Source organism: Platalea leucorodia (genome assembly GCF_965183815.1).
Source record: "Platalea leucorodia genome assembly, chromosome: 9".
Taxonomy (NCBI): Eukaryota; Metazoa; Chordata; class Aves; order Pelecaniformes; family Threskiornithidae; genus Platalea; species Platalea leucorodia.
Window position 1 is genome coordinate 47,630,933 of NC_138831.1, and position 14,375 is coordinate 47,645,307.

Genomic DNA, 14,375 nt, shown 5'->3' on the forward strand with positions numbered 1-14,375 from the left:
TTACTCTTAGTGTGGCTCATCTAGGCTGTAACATTCTCAGCACTCATCGGAACAAAGGACTTCATGTCGATCCTTTCACCTGGTATGCTTTGCATAGTAACTGTTTTATCACCTGAATAAACAAAGTATTTATGGTGGTAGTTCCTGTGTTACAGACCTATGAATCTCCTAACAGCCCTTATTATATCATATCATTCTTGTTCTTCAGAATACTTATAAATCAATACACGTCGTGTTAATGTCATCTTGTGATTTGCCAGTGATAGTTACTACATCTTGTTAATGCATCAGTGATGTAATATTTCTGTGGGAGCTTACATGGCTGTAATTTATAGTATTAGACTATGGAACACTGGTGAAGTTAGTTAAATTGGCAGTAGTGTCAATTTTAACATTTAAATTATGTTTTACTGGAATTATTTATCAGTTACTTTCAATAGGAAATGAATAATATATTTTTAATTAAAACCTCCCAAATTCATTGGGAATATTGTGAAGATTTTTTAGATCAAAGGTCTTACACATTGTCCCACTGAAAGCTTTTCTAACTGTAACAAACCCATTTAAAGCCGTGCTCTTTTTTACATTAACTTACAATTCAGTACTTGCTGAGTATAGTGACTTGTTAAAAAGAAAAAAAAAAAAAAAAATCAAGCATGCCAGAGCCACTTTTTATCCAATGTTGACATGAATGACACAGGATAGAGCAAAGCTTACTCATATTTCACTGTCCCTGATTCCTGTACAGTCTTTTCTCTCTACCTCTCTAGGTCCCACCTTTGATTTTCCCCCCACCTTTGATTTCCCACCCCCTTTTCAGGTTAGGTAAGGACAGTCTTCAAAGAGATGCTTTGGCTTTTGAATAATTCACTCTAAGTGAAGGTTATGCAAGGGAAAACATATTAAGTATATTCCTTTGACACATAACTGAGAAGTTCAGTATTCAAAACATGAGTTGTGACATACTTATTACAGCTTTGTGTCTTGAGGTCCTACATTCTAATTATTTTAATTCAGTAAAAATAGAGATGTATCTGCTTGTACCCTACTACTTTATTTCTGGAGAGGCTCGCTGCTTCCTGTTGTACATACTTATCTCAGTTGGTGTTTTCAAGTACCTGCTTTCAGTTGTCTTATTCAGCTTTTTTTTTTTGGTAAATATTCTGCAGTAATGTTATGAACTGGGATAATGCCTGTATGCGTGTGCACACCCCCCCCCCCCCACCTGTTCCGAGCACACACATGTACCTGCACATACTTTAGCTATTTGTCTATACAGTTGGACACCTCTTTAGGTGAAACAAAATGGCAGTTCCAGGCCAATATTGAAGGTAATTGAAGCTCGTTCTGGTAGACATTAGCGTAGCCAGTTCCCATAGTCTTACGTGTGAATGCTATTTTAACAATTGTACAAATCCTTAGAATCCACTAAACATTTTCTTTGGGAATAGTTGCTCTTTGTGCCGTCATTACTGTTTTGATAATACTAAGTTATCCTGAATACCAAGACTTTGAATAGTTTCTGTTATCCTTTCCAATTTTCAAGCTGTAAGGAGAAATTCAGCACAAGAAATGTTTGAAATAGTAATACTGCATAGGCAGGTAGACCAAAAGAAACCCATTCTTTTTATATCATTGAATTGTAATCAGAGTTTAGAAAATTTTTCTTGGCAAACTGTGAGTAGGAGATAATATTTTTACTAAAGAACTTCTAAAAGATTATGAAGGATATTATGCAGATGGGTTGCTACACTGGAAACTTTTCATGTTCCATATGGCTTATCTGCAATATACTGTTGCTGAAAGGAGGCATTCAGTCAGCTACTGCTGTTGCTAATTTGTATTTTAACCATTGCAAGTATGTGAAGAGGTATATATGGGGGGATGTGTATGTACATCTATATATGTTGCCACTTGAGTAAGGATTGAAAAAAGCATTTATATACCATAAAATATCTCTCTCAACATTCTAACAAAGAACTGTGTTTTGCTTGGTTTTACCATTAATTTTGTTTGTTGCAGACTGCATTCCCTGAAAGGACTATAAAATATATTTAATTTATATGCTAAGGAATAGTTTCTGCTTCCTGAAGGTGAACATCGATCTACTTTGTCTTTTGTTTTTAATAAAAAGATTGAATAAGATCGACTTAGACTGGCAGTTTAGTACTCTCTAATGGAAAAATATAGTAGGTGGCACTTCCTATGAAACAGGTAAAATGAAAACCTGGTCAGCGATATAAAATTTAATAATCTGGTAAATTGTATAGAAAGTGAAACAAAGACATGCATCAAATATCAGACTCAGAGAGCTTGGCTTAGCTTTCACTGTGGAAACAGTATTATCACTGCTAATGGATTGCTAATCATTTTCAGTCTCAAGAAGTTCATTTAGGAATGAGCAATCCAGCTTGTTTGTAGGTCAGCATTAAAAAGTCCGGAGTTTACAGATAGTGTTTCTCTAAAATCACAAATACAAGTAAGCAGCTTCCCTTCCTATACTTTCTAGTCTAGTGCATTGTGTAATATTCTGGGGGTGAGGAGTGGATTTTATAGCCCATAAAATTGTTATTCTTTAGTAATTGCTTGTGGTTTATCTATTTAAAATAATGTTTCACAGCAAAGATGCTTCAAGCAAGAATTTTCAGCTTCATGCCATATCACGCCTAAAAACCTTTTGTATGTGTTATTTTATATAAATGAGAGTTTGAATCCTGAGTGCCATCTTTATCATATCTTGGAGGAATTTGACAGCTAGCTTTCATGTTTGGCAAGCCAGGGATACATGTTAAAATTTGCCAGATACTGGAAGTGCTCCAACATTTGAAACAAGACCATGTCTTTTCTTAGAGTGGTATATAACAGGGACACTGATAAAATTTCAAATCATGAACATTTTTCATCTGTAAATGATGAATACCTAAAACTGAACATAGCAGAGCAGTGCTTAAAGGGCTCTCCCTTGTATTTTATGGCCTATTGCTAGGCAGGCTTACAATTTTTTTGTTTGTAAAACCCCGGAATAAGTAATTAATCCTAAACCTCCTTTTTTTCCTAACATACTATAATATTTGGCCAAGAAATATAATCAGTGTAGCAAACTTTGTTAAAGTACTATACTCAGAATTTTTGATGTCTAGATATTTTTGCATAATATCAGTTATTTACTTGTGAAATACCACTACTAATTGAGCACAAGTATGGAAAATATTATTCAAGTAAGCTAAAAGTAGAGTATGTCAATTTTTCAGATTTTACTTGGTATACATTATTTTGGTTGAGGAGCCTACCAGAAAGACTGGTGAAGCCTTGTTCTTTAAGAAGTTAAGCTCTCCAAGTTGCTTAGCTCGTGGAAATGTCTGTCATAATCTAATTTGACCTCCTGTGCATTTCACTGAAGTTTTGAAAGCTGGGCATCACTCTGCTTTACTGTGTTGCTTTGGGATGTATGTATTTGTGGCTATAATTAGAATGTGAAATGCTAACTGATAGCATAGCAAAAAGTAATTGAAAATGTGTTGGGGTACTGAAAGGAATAGTATTAGGGCTAAACTTAAGTAGCTTTCTGACTCAAAGGGAAGGAAAACAGCTTGATAATGAAATTTGCAGATGCTTCAGTGGTTGAAGTTGAGAATATTAATAGAGTCTGAGGAAAATTTACAAAATTTGTAAATATTACATAAAATAATCCAGTACATCTAACTATGAACGAAAGAAATTAAAGCCTACAGAAATAATGTTGATGAGCTTCAAACACAAAACACCATTACTGAGTTGAATTATGTGGTTTTTCTCTGACTGTTCACTTTTGATGTACACGCTGCACTTAGGATTCACTCCTGCTTGTATTTTAGACAGTGGTAAAATTCGTATACCAAGCACTGCAGGGTCAGGCTCCGACTTTGCAAAACCATGTTGTTACTTTAGAAAAAAGAAACAGAAATGGTGATACTTCTGAAGCCAAACTAACCTGCAGGAAGTCTAAAAACTATAAATAGCTTTAAGTGACTAAAAATACTCCTTGGATACTTGAATGTGTTTTATACATAGTAGGGGAGAAATGACCCCATGTAAAGGATGATACACCATAGTATTGTTCAGGGTGATGAAAGTGAAATATTTTGTGTTACAAAAGAAGAAAAATCCAGCCTGGTTTTAGGCTCAACTTCTTGGCTATAGCATGGAACAGGAAGCAAATAATAAAGCAATTGTCATGCTTTCAGCATGACTTTTTGCTGTACGTAAAGTCTGTAGTGATACACGTAGTTCTTGCCAGGTGAAGTCTCTCTCCACTGTGGGGAGGGAGCTGAACTGCATTAAAGGAATATGCCCTGTTTTCGCTCGCTGATGTTTCACACAAGAATGAAAACGGGGTGGGAGTCTGGTGCTGTGACTACTGTATTTGTCCTTTATTTTGTGACTATCCCAGAAAAAAAAGCGTGGCTTTTTAAGTAGGATGTGATTATCAGTGGTGGCTGGGGCAAGGGTTTGCTGCTGCCAGAAAGGACAGGCCGTTCCTTCTGCCTACTTTGTATCTGTGGGGCTCAGCTCATCCATTGGAAAACCACCTTATTCCTGCTACAATTGAAAACAAACCCAGCAAAACCAAGTGAAATAAAGAATGGCCAAGGAGACTTTTGTGTCATTTTAGTGAAGAAAAAATGACTTGCTGCAGGCTTGAGCAAACACCAGAGTTGGTGTAAGGGTGGTCTCTAGGATCCTGCACTTTCTGTGGCACTAAGTTGTCACTGTCAGTCAGCTTGTCAAACTGCTCCCACAGAGATTTCAGCAGTTGCCTTAAAGCATGGGGAAATAACCTTAAAGCATGGATCTCTATGCAGAGATGGAATGTGAGACTGATCCTGAAGGCTCCAGTATGGCTAAATAGCTCTCAATTACCCTTGGATCTCTATTTTAGGAACTATTTTTCCTTTATTCCTGAACATTGGTAGGAAAGGCACTATTGCAACCTGGGCTAATGGTACTGGCTTTTGCATTTTATTGGTATGACTGCAACTTCACCATCTTTTGCCTTGGCGATCTTATCATTATTCCCATCATGGATGACAGAATGATGCTCAAGGCCCGTCCCTCCTGCACAGGGCTGTGCGAGTGCTTGGCTACTGCATTTGTGGGTGAGGAGCCTTGGGAATTTGGTGCAAGTGGCAGCAGTGTCCTCTCCCTCTCCCGTATTGCATGGCAGCCCTCTGGAGCATCGGGAAACTGTTTAATCAGTTATTCTTTTGATAACCATGGTGCACGTGCCTATTGGAGCAGCAGTAGTATTTGGCAGCACTAGTGAAGCCTTTCTGTTACTTCGGGCCTGAGGAATACTTACACTTTTCTAAATTACAATTTTTTAAAAAAGTATTTGTGCTGCTTCACAGCTTTTCTGCTCTCTGGCTGCAACATCAGAAACAGAACTAGCCACAGGTTTTAAGTGAAAGGTTTGCCTTTTCCAAGGGAAATCACTTTTCGTTTCAATCTTAGTCAAATTTTGGAAATGTTTTTCCTTGTGATTTGGGATGAAACAGCAACAAGAATCCTGTTTGGCCAGCTCCAATAGTAAGTGCAAAAATAGAGCTGTTAACATGATACATAGCAGCATTGATAGCAACAACCATTTCCTTTTTGTGTAATATTACAAGAAATGCAACACTGAAAATGTTTTGAATGAACTGACACTTTTTTACACTTTGTTACACTTTTTATATATGAGGTCATCCTACTTTTTTGCTTTAAGGCAGAAAAATATTGTTTCCTGAGGTGACAATGGACATAATCAAGTTCTCTAGAGTTTTGCCAGAGCTGGTAAGGAGCCCAGATCACTAATAGCAGAAGTCTTGGCTTTTTAACCGCACTCGTTGAATCGGAGCACAAAACATGCTGATTGTGCTCTTTTAACCATTAGCAACATGTCCTTTCAGAGTCGGATATAAAAAAACCAGGATCTTTCATGGGGAGGAGGACAGTTGGGGGTTGTCACTTAACTTCATCTCTGGTAGCAGTAATCTGTGTTTATTAGTTCAGAGTTTCTGGTTTCCAGAACTGCTGATGACCAGTATATTGAGGCAGTGTAGTTTGTGTGAGAGAGGCTGCATGCAGCTGGGCTGGAAGAAGCCTTGGAGAAGGTGGTGACTTGATACCACGCTGTGGAGACTCAGCGGGCTTAAAGCTCCTGCATTTCATGTTTCTCTGTTGGGTTTGGTGGAAGGAAGCTTATGCTGAGATAATTACACTGTGATGGTTGAATATCATCTTTGTTCCTCGTGGATCATACAATAAATAACTTTATTGTATTTTTGTACTCCTTGGTATCTGTATTATCGGTTTCCGTAAAATTTATGTTGAATTGTAGAGAGAGGCTAATTATTTTTTGTTGTTGTTTTGCAAGAAGCCCTTCTTCTGTTCCTTAGATGCTTCTTGCCAAGGCGTGATTCTTTTTCTTAAATTAGCAAAATGCAATGCAATTAAAAATTACTTTGCATATGTGTGGGGATGTTCAGGAAAATATTGGGGCTCTTGTACCATGTGCTTGAATGTAATATTTAAACCTGTCATAGCTAGTTCAGCTCTTCTCATACAATGTTTTCTGAGCTCTGCCATTCAAAAAAAATTAAAATAAATGAATATTAAACTAACAGTTATAATATTTGCATATTTCAGTTTTACACAGTGGAACAAAAGCAGTTTAAAACTTTGGGGTCATTCTGCAATATCAAGATGACCACAGCTATCTGGAACACTTCTACAGCAATTTTGTATGGCACACAACTGTATCGTTGTGTTTGCTTGATTCTTTTAAAAAAAGCTTTCATGCTTGCCTTGGTTCCTCATAAATACTTTGCGTTATTTTCTGACAAAAATCAGTACTTTTATCTCATCAGTTAGTTGATCCAGTCTAATGTCAAAGCCGCACGTCTCAGTTACTGAAGGCACAATACAGTGCGTTGGCAAACATGTTGGAACAATTTCCAGTAATTTTGGCTAAGTCTTAGAGGAAGTGGAAAGTCATACAGATTAACTCAAAAGGCTACGCGTTCCCTTAGATGATCCGGAAAATAAGACTTAACACCAGAAGGTAATTGCAGTGGGCATCCAATAGCAAAACTTGAAATGTAATGTTCTTTTTCCCTCTTGTAGTAAGACAATTTATGTTCTATATTTATTAGCCTCAACTGCAAAACCTCTTATTCTAAACAAGCTTGTGTATCACAGCAGAGAAATAAAACTCTCTTCATGTTGCACAAATACTATTTGGTCTCACTAATTGGTATTTCCCCCTGCCCCCCCCCAACCTTCAGAGTTAATAAAATTTCAGTCTCCACGATAATATCTTGGAAGTAGCTCAGGGAGGGCAACTTATTTACATTAATCGGGGGAATAACAAATTTTAGCTGTAGAGAATCTGGAGGGTGGAGCCAGCACTTGTTTATGGAGCTTGGCTTTCCTGCGTCCCCCCAGTGATTCCCAGTAGTCACAGCCTGCCTTGTTTTCCCTTGAGCAGGGGCCTGTTATCGTGTCTCACTCTGTAGCCTGTGAGAAAGCAGAGGCCGGGCTGCCTTGCGTAGGCTTCGCCTGGCCGTGTGAACAGATTACAGCATTCCACTTGCTCGTACGAGCCACGGAGCAGAAATGTTTTACTATTATGTTACTGGGCAATGATAAAGTTGGCAGTCTTTTTATGGTTAGGTCCTCAAAGTGGCAGTTCGTGTTTTAGCGATAAGGAGACAGAGCTTTGGATATCAGACCCAGACTTCTTATCTGTAACAGTGAACTGTGGCTTAAATCCTTCCACAATGACAGGAACCCCATCTGGAGTGAAGGTTTCCAGAATCTTAAACGGGAGATACTGAGGCATTTTCCTTCCTCATGAGTCAAAGCAGAGTTAACCCCATTGTTATCAAACATAAAAATAACCGGTCGCCAAGAGGAAGGATGCATTTTTATATTTAACTAAATCTCTTCCTCTATGTTAGAACTTTAAGTATAATTTTCAGACAGATCCGGGAGGATGAATTGGCAGCGTTATACTTAAAAGCTTTCACTTGATTGTTTTAGAATATTGAAAGGAGCATTAGTGAAACTGCCATGCTGCAATATTTAAAATTGCTCTAATATTTTTCTCAAAGTTGGTGAACTGGACAGTATGTGTATTTCTTGCAAGGTCTTTCTCTGTAGTGTCTAAATACAGCTTCTAGTCGTGTCTTGGGCACTGCGTATGCATGTTGACGCTGAGCACCATGTAAAGATACATTTGGATTCTATTTACAGAATTCTGTGGGTTGCAGGGGTTAAGTGTGATCCAGATTATACAGTGTTAACATTTTCCCTCCTGATACCGAAGTGTAGACGACTGGCAGGCTGACTTGTTAGGAAGGGCCGGGAGAGAGGGATAAGAGGCTCCGACCTTGAGAGGCCGACCAGCCGGCCCTTGTATGGCCAAGTCCCTATCCGTGCCCAGCTGATTGGTTCGGGGAGCAGGATCAGTGCCGTGACAGGTGTTGGAGGAAGCTACACCTGTTTTCCCCATATGCTGATTTAGTGATTACATTTTTGTGGGAGTTCCAGATACTGTGTGGGATACGCGGAGCAAGCCAAGAAACTTGAGAAGGAATTCTAGCTTATGGTGACCTGTGGTATTAAAGAATTTCAGGCGGCGTAATTGAATTTTCAAGTACTGCTTTAAAACCAGAGTAGAAATAGTCAATGTTTTGCATGTATATGAATAGTGAGAAAGTCTTGTGTACTTTTTATTCTACTAAAAATTAGTAGATAGCACTAAGAAAAAATGCTAATGAATAGTCTAAACTAAAACATAGTTTGTTTTTTTAATCAGAAATTCAGTGTGTTACGGAAACATAAATCTTCTGTAGGAAAACAAATGCAATTTCTTTATGGTGCTGAGAATGTCAGTGTGCAGGTTTCAAATCTTTAGGGTTTTTACTGTAAAATTAATAGAATATAAATTTCTCGCAAAAAGAAAACGCACACCTCCCCTCATGCCTGCATAATCCTACTGCTGTCTTATATACTGCTAATGTGTACCTTTTAAAAAATTTATATTGCTTTGCTTTTGAAACTTTTTAAAAACATTAAAGATTTTTCCATAGGTAGCATTTTAAATCTTGGTTTGTTATAAATGAGAACTTGCAAAGAAAGGTTTCTGATTGTGTAATAGGGTGAAAAAGAAAACCAACAAGAAATACACATCTCGCTTAAAATTTGGTCCCGAGACCTATAGTTTCACATCCTTTCTTTCAGTAGCTTATTTGTAATGCCTACATTGTAGACCAGTTTGGGTTTTTTTTCCAGGGGATGCTGATGCGAGTTCTCCATCAGAAAGCAGGAAGTAGCCCAATAAAGCAGTTGCATCAAGTTAGTCTAAAGGAGCCTGAAAAAACTTACATTTAGCAAACTAAGTAATTTTAGAGAGGGGTTATGTAATTTCTTTTTATAGTTTTTTGCAGTTCTTGTTATCATGCAGGATGACAGAAGTGCAGGAAAATCCTGCCTTTATAAACTACTGAGACCAAGTGTTACATGTATTAATGTACTGCAGTTGTTGAATTAGATCGAAAATTTTAGCCACTGTGTTTTCAGAGTTTAACTGTATGCTCTTCAAAATGTCAATATTAAAATTGGGATGCTAAAGTCAATTTATTAAAGATCCAGTAAACTGGCTTTTAATTACCAGTGATGACATTAACTCCTTTGCTATGGGCTTGAATGTTCCTCGTATGTCAGGCAACTTTCCTCCATCAGCCAGTATCTAAAAATGGTTTTGCACGGAACACTGGAGAGATGAAGTGGGTGTAGGTTAAAGTTACCCATGAGATGGCACCTGGGAGAGTCTGTGCCTCTGAATGAACCTTTTCTGTTTGTGTACTATGCCGCTATTTTGAAAGACTAAGCCTGTCTGTTGAACAGTGAGTTTTGTCTGTGACAGTTTCATGTAGTTTCAGTGGCTCTGAATGATTCAGTAGTATACAAAACTTCTTGGCAAGTTAGTATGATTTGTATGTGAATTTTCCAATTGTATTTCAGACCTTAAGAAAGAAAGGCCTTAATGGTTGTGAGAGCCCTGATGCTGACGATTACTTTGAGCACAGTCCACTATCGGAGGACAGATTCAGCAAACTAAATGAAGATAGTGATTTTATTTTCAAGCGAGGCCCTGTAAGTACTTTTATTTTATCTCTACTTTTTATTTGTTGATCCTTTTTATTAACTTCATTATTTAGGCTCTGAACAAGAAGGAACACAGAGGGTGCGACAGCCCGGACCCTGACACTTCATATGTGCTCACGCCACATACAGAAGAAAAATATAAAAAAATTAATGAAGAGTTTGATAATATGATGCGGAATCATAAAATCGCAGTGAGTACTAAAGTATGGTTTGTGCTTCTCTTACATGCATGAGAATTTTCACAGTGTTTGCTTACCACTGAATACCACTGCAAAGACAAGAGGATGTGATGGTTTGAGAACGGAATATATGTATTTTGAGGAAAAATGAGATGCTGATACTTGATCTTGTTAAAATACATTTTACTTTAAAGAATAAGAAGATTTATCTCTAGCTTCTCTTTTGCACTCACAGTTTTTCATATCTTGTGAACATGAGGTAACATTTCTAAATTTCAGGAGCCTAGCTGTATTGCCTAATCCTACCTAAAATATTTTTATAAAGATAGATTTTGTCGTGGGATGTAGGATAGTTTATTTACATCTTGTAGCTCTTTATCTGTCTGTTGATCAAGATTTTACAATATGTTACAAGCAGGCAAATAGAATTGGATTAATTTTGTCATCAAATCAGTGGAATTTATTTTGCTAAAGACTGGATGTAGAAAGTTACTTGGACGTTTAAAGATAAAGACTGGTGCACAATGGGAGCCTCAAAAGATTGGTGTCTTACTCCTGTTGAAATCCTAACAGATGCTTCCTTGGATACTGAAAGATCTTTGAAAATTTTGTCGCAAGTGCCTGACCCATTTGCAGCCATAAGTCACTTCACTGCTTTAGAACGATATGATCTATCCTATAGTGTGATCAGAGGATCATTTTTCATGTTAGTGTTATCTAATTCAAAAATTAAATTGTCATTGTCTGAACCCCATGTATTTACTGGGCAGATTATTCATGTTTTCCTCAGTTTCATACATCCACTTCAATTTGGGGGTCTAAGGCAAAAAGAAGATTTAGTGGAGAAGGACACTTGGAAGAGAATTATTGGGCTCCAGAACTCAAGAAGCTTGGGGATAACAGTAGTGTAAATTCTGCATGTTTTTCGTGGAGGTGTACATGATGGTATTTAGTTTCTATCTACAAAAACCAATTAGTGTTGAGTATTACAGGGGAAGTATTTTCTAGGAAAACTAATACAGGGCTCTGCCACAGCCTTTGAACTTTTCAACGTTGCAAATCTTGTATCAATTAAAGTAAAGGGACTGGCTAGGTGAATCGGCACTGACCGTGGGGTAATCGAGTAGTGTGTCCCCAAATGACTTGCTGATACTAGAAATTATTTCATTGTTCAGAGCAGTAAGGCCATCTCTGGGGACTTAACAGCAAACTGACAGTCATGACACCCAGCATCACTTCTTTTAGCAAGGTCTTTGTACTTGAATGAAGCCAATATCTTTTGTTCCTGCTTTGTTTTGAAGCTTTTGATATCCAACATTTCTGTGTTGAGGCATCTTCTTCAGGCCTCATCTCTCAGTACAACACAGCTAAATTGCTCTCCCTTGATTTTCTGTGGTCTTCATGAACAGCCTTAAATTGTCTGTGTGGACATCAGTGTAAATAAAAAAGGCAACGTTATTTTTTAGCTCTGTGGACATCAGTGTAAATAAAAAAGGCAACATTATTTTTTAGCTCTATAGTTCTGTATTTATAGCTTAAATTGGACCTGTTATGGTTTTATTTCCAGTACTTAGGGGTCTGTATAAGAACATAGTCTCTTTTGTTCCAGTGCACTCCTTACTGTCAAAGGATAGGAATGAGGCAAAGCGTGAAGAATTCAGTCATAATCAAATGAGTCCATAGATGGGCAGAGGCAGCCTTTATTGTAAGGTGTGGGGGGAAGCTGTCATTTATTAGTTCTATATTGAGAAACCTACAGGAAAAAAATGTTCCAACTGCTTCTAGCTTCTAGCATTGTTTTAAGCATACTTCAGGTATTTCAAGTTTAGTTTGACTTACTTGACAGCATGCTGTTTAAAAACAACCTTTTTTTGGTAGATATTAAGTAGTTTCTTGAAGTAGTTGTCCTGAGAAAACAAATACCAGTACAGCTTGTCATTAGTTAGATACTGTGAATGATTTGCTAGCATTACGTCGCTATGCTTCATTACTTTTTCCTTCCATCTGTGCCAAAAATTGATAATTGTTCTTAGGAATGCTTCAGTAGGGACGCTGTCGCTGGCTTGCACTAGTAAGAGATTTTCTTTCTTGTAGAAAATGTATTATGCTCTTTTAATTAGTATAGTTATTGTTGTATTTCTAATATTATCAAAATTGTCATACAGAAGTATCATTCTAAGTAAATTTTAAGCTGCACTTGACAAAAGTGCATCTTTTTAAGTATACTTGCTAGGTCATGAATGTTTGTCATCTGTATTTGACCTCTAAATCAAAACTATTATCTCTCTGTTCTGTCAATAAATACTACCAAATTTTTACCTTTAAATTGTACCTGTCATGGTTTTGTTTCTGGTAATTATGAGAGTTGTGAAAGAAAATAGTCCCTTTTGTTTCAGAAACTCATCACTGTCAAAGGATAGGAATGAGACAAAGGCCGAAGAAGTTACTCATAACCAAATGAGTACCATAGATGGGCAGGCATCTAAGCTTTTGATTCAAAGAGTTGTTGAATAACAATCATACACACTTCAGAAAAATAGTTGCCTTTTAAATAATGCTGTAAAAATTAGAATTTAAAAAAATGAGATATGCAAAAAAGCAAGATGGAGTGGGGTTTTGTGGAACACAGCTCAGAATAATGATCATTGAAATGTTTAATTTCAAATTACTCAACTTAGTGAATTTCTAAATATCTGTTTACTTTTCTTAGTCTGTTGAAAAAGAAAAAGTTTTAGTGATTAGTAGCAATATTTTGGCAAGGTTATTAATAGAAAATGTTATTACTAACTTTTTCTTTTTTGTGTAATAACTGTTTTATAATATGCATGTTTATGCTTACATTTTGAAGGTGCAGCAGTTCATTGATTTGTAGACATGTTTAGCTTGTCATTGCTTTGTAATAATCCAAATTAACTGATAAATGTGTTGTATTTCTGAGCTTGCAAATTCATATGAATATCTTCAATTTTTTTGTATTTGAACTTTCAGTATTTTAGAAGTTTATGAGTAATTCTTTTGGAACTGTATTTATATGATGTATAAGAGTTTAACACCATACTCTACAACAAATGGATGTTTTAAAATTGTATGCTTAATAGAGTTTAAAAACTAACATAATTAACTTTTTTTTTAAACCTGAGTAATTCTTGACAAACTTTAATGTGTGTTTTTATAATGTGCTATTTCTCCAAACATAGTTAAGGCTAATGTTGTTGTCTTGTGTGTATTCCTTGTTGTCTTTCCTCCAGCCTGGCTTGCCTGCTCAGAACTTCTCGATGTCGGTTACAGTTCCAGTGTCCAATCCCAACACTTTAACCTACAGTAACCCAGGGAGTTCCCTTGTGTCCCCATCACTGGCAGCCAGTTCATCGTTAACGGACACGACCATGCTCTCCCCACCTCAGACCACCCTGCATCGGAACGTATCACCTGGGGCCCCTCAGAGACCACCGAGCACTGGCAACGCAGGTAAGATTTCAGTACTGTTGTGCTTTCCTTTTAATAAAAAAATAAAAAGAGGGTATAAAAAAACCCACCACCAACAACAACAAAGTAACAAGTTCTTAATGGTATTGGTGCATTTTCTTTTTTTTTTTTAATGGCTTAAGTTTTGAAGTACAAAATGATATGATAATGTAATGAGAGTAAGTTAGTTTAATGCTCTCACCTATTTTCATTAGGTGGAATGCTGGGGACAACTGACCTCACAGTGCCAAATGGAGCTGGTACCAGTCCAGTTGGTAAGTGTGGTATCATGTCTTTGTTGAAAAATACTATTGTGGTTTTAGTTTCACAGGTACTCAAAAGCAATTTTTTATTTTGACTCTTTTGAAAAAGTGGTTGTGGAAGAACAAAGGTCATAATTTTCTTAGTTGCCTTGTAATTGTCAATTCTTGTAAATTCTTCTCAGACATTTAACTTTTTACTGCCGTGCCCTTTCCACTTTGGTAATATTTGCATTTTTTTATTGCAGTGGTTTTTAGTAGTAGCATGCTGCTCTTGCTT

At 36.9% G+C, this 14,375-nt stretch overlaps 1 protein-coding gene across 8 annotated transcripts in view; it reads left to right on the top strand.

The window, feature by feature from the left end:
• MEF2A (myocyte enhancer factor 2A) overlaps nucleotides 1-14,375 on the top strand; it is a 99,075-nt gene that overhangs the window by 62,226 nt on the left and 22,474 nt on the right. For 5 of the 8 annotated variants that reach the window (XM_082321151.1, XM_082321150.1, XM_082321152.1 and 2 more), the window contains exons 4-6: nucleotides 10,245-10,394; nucleotides 13,619-13,838; nucleotides 14,051-14,110. In XM_082321151.1, coding sequence (XP_082177277.1) covers nucleotides 10,245-10,394; nucleotides 13,619-13,838; nucleotides 14,051-14,110 — 430 coding nt within the window. Of the gene's footprint in view, nucleotides 1-10,047; nucleotides 10,180-10,244; nucleotides 10,395-13,618; nucleotides 13,839-14,050; nucleotides 14,111-14,375 lie in introns of all 8 variants that reach the window. The other 3 variants (XM_082321157.1, XM_082321155.1, XM_082321156.1) reach the window with 3 other exon arrangements.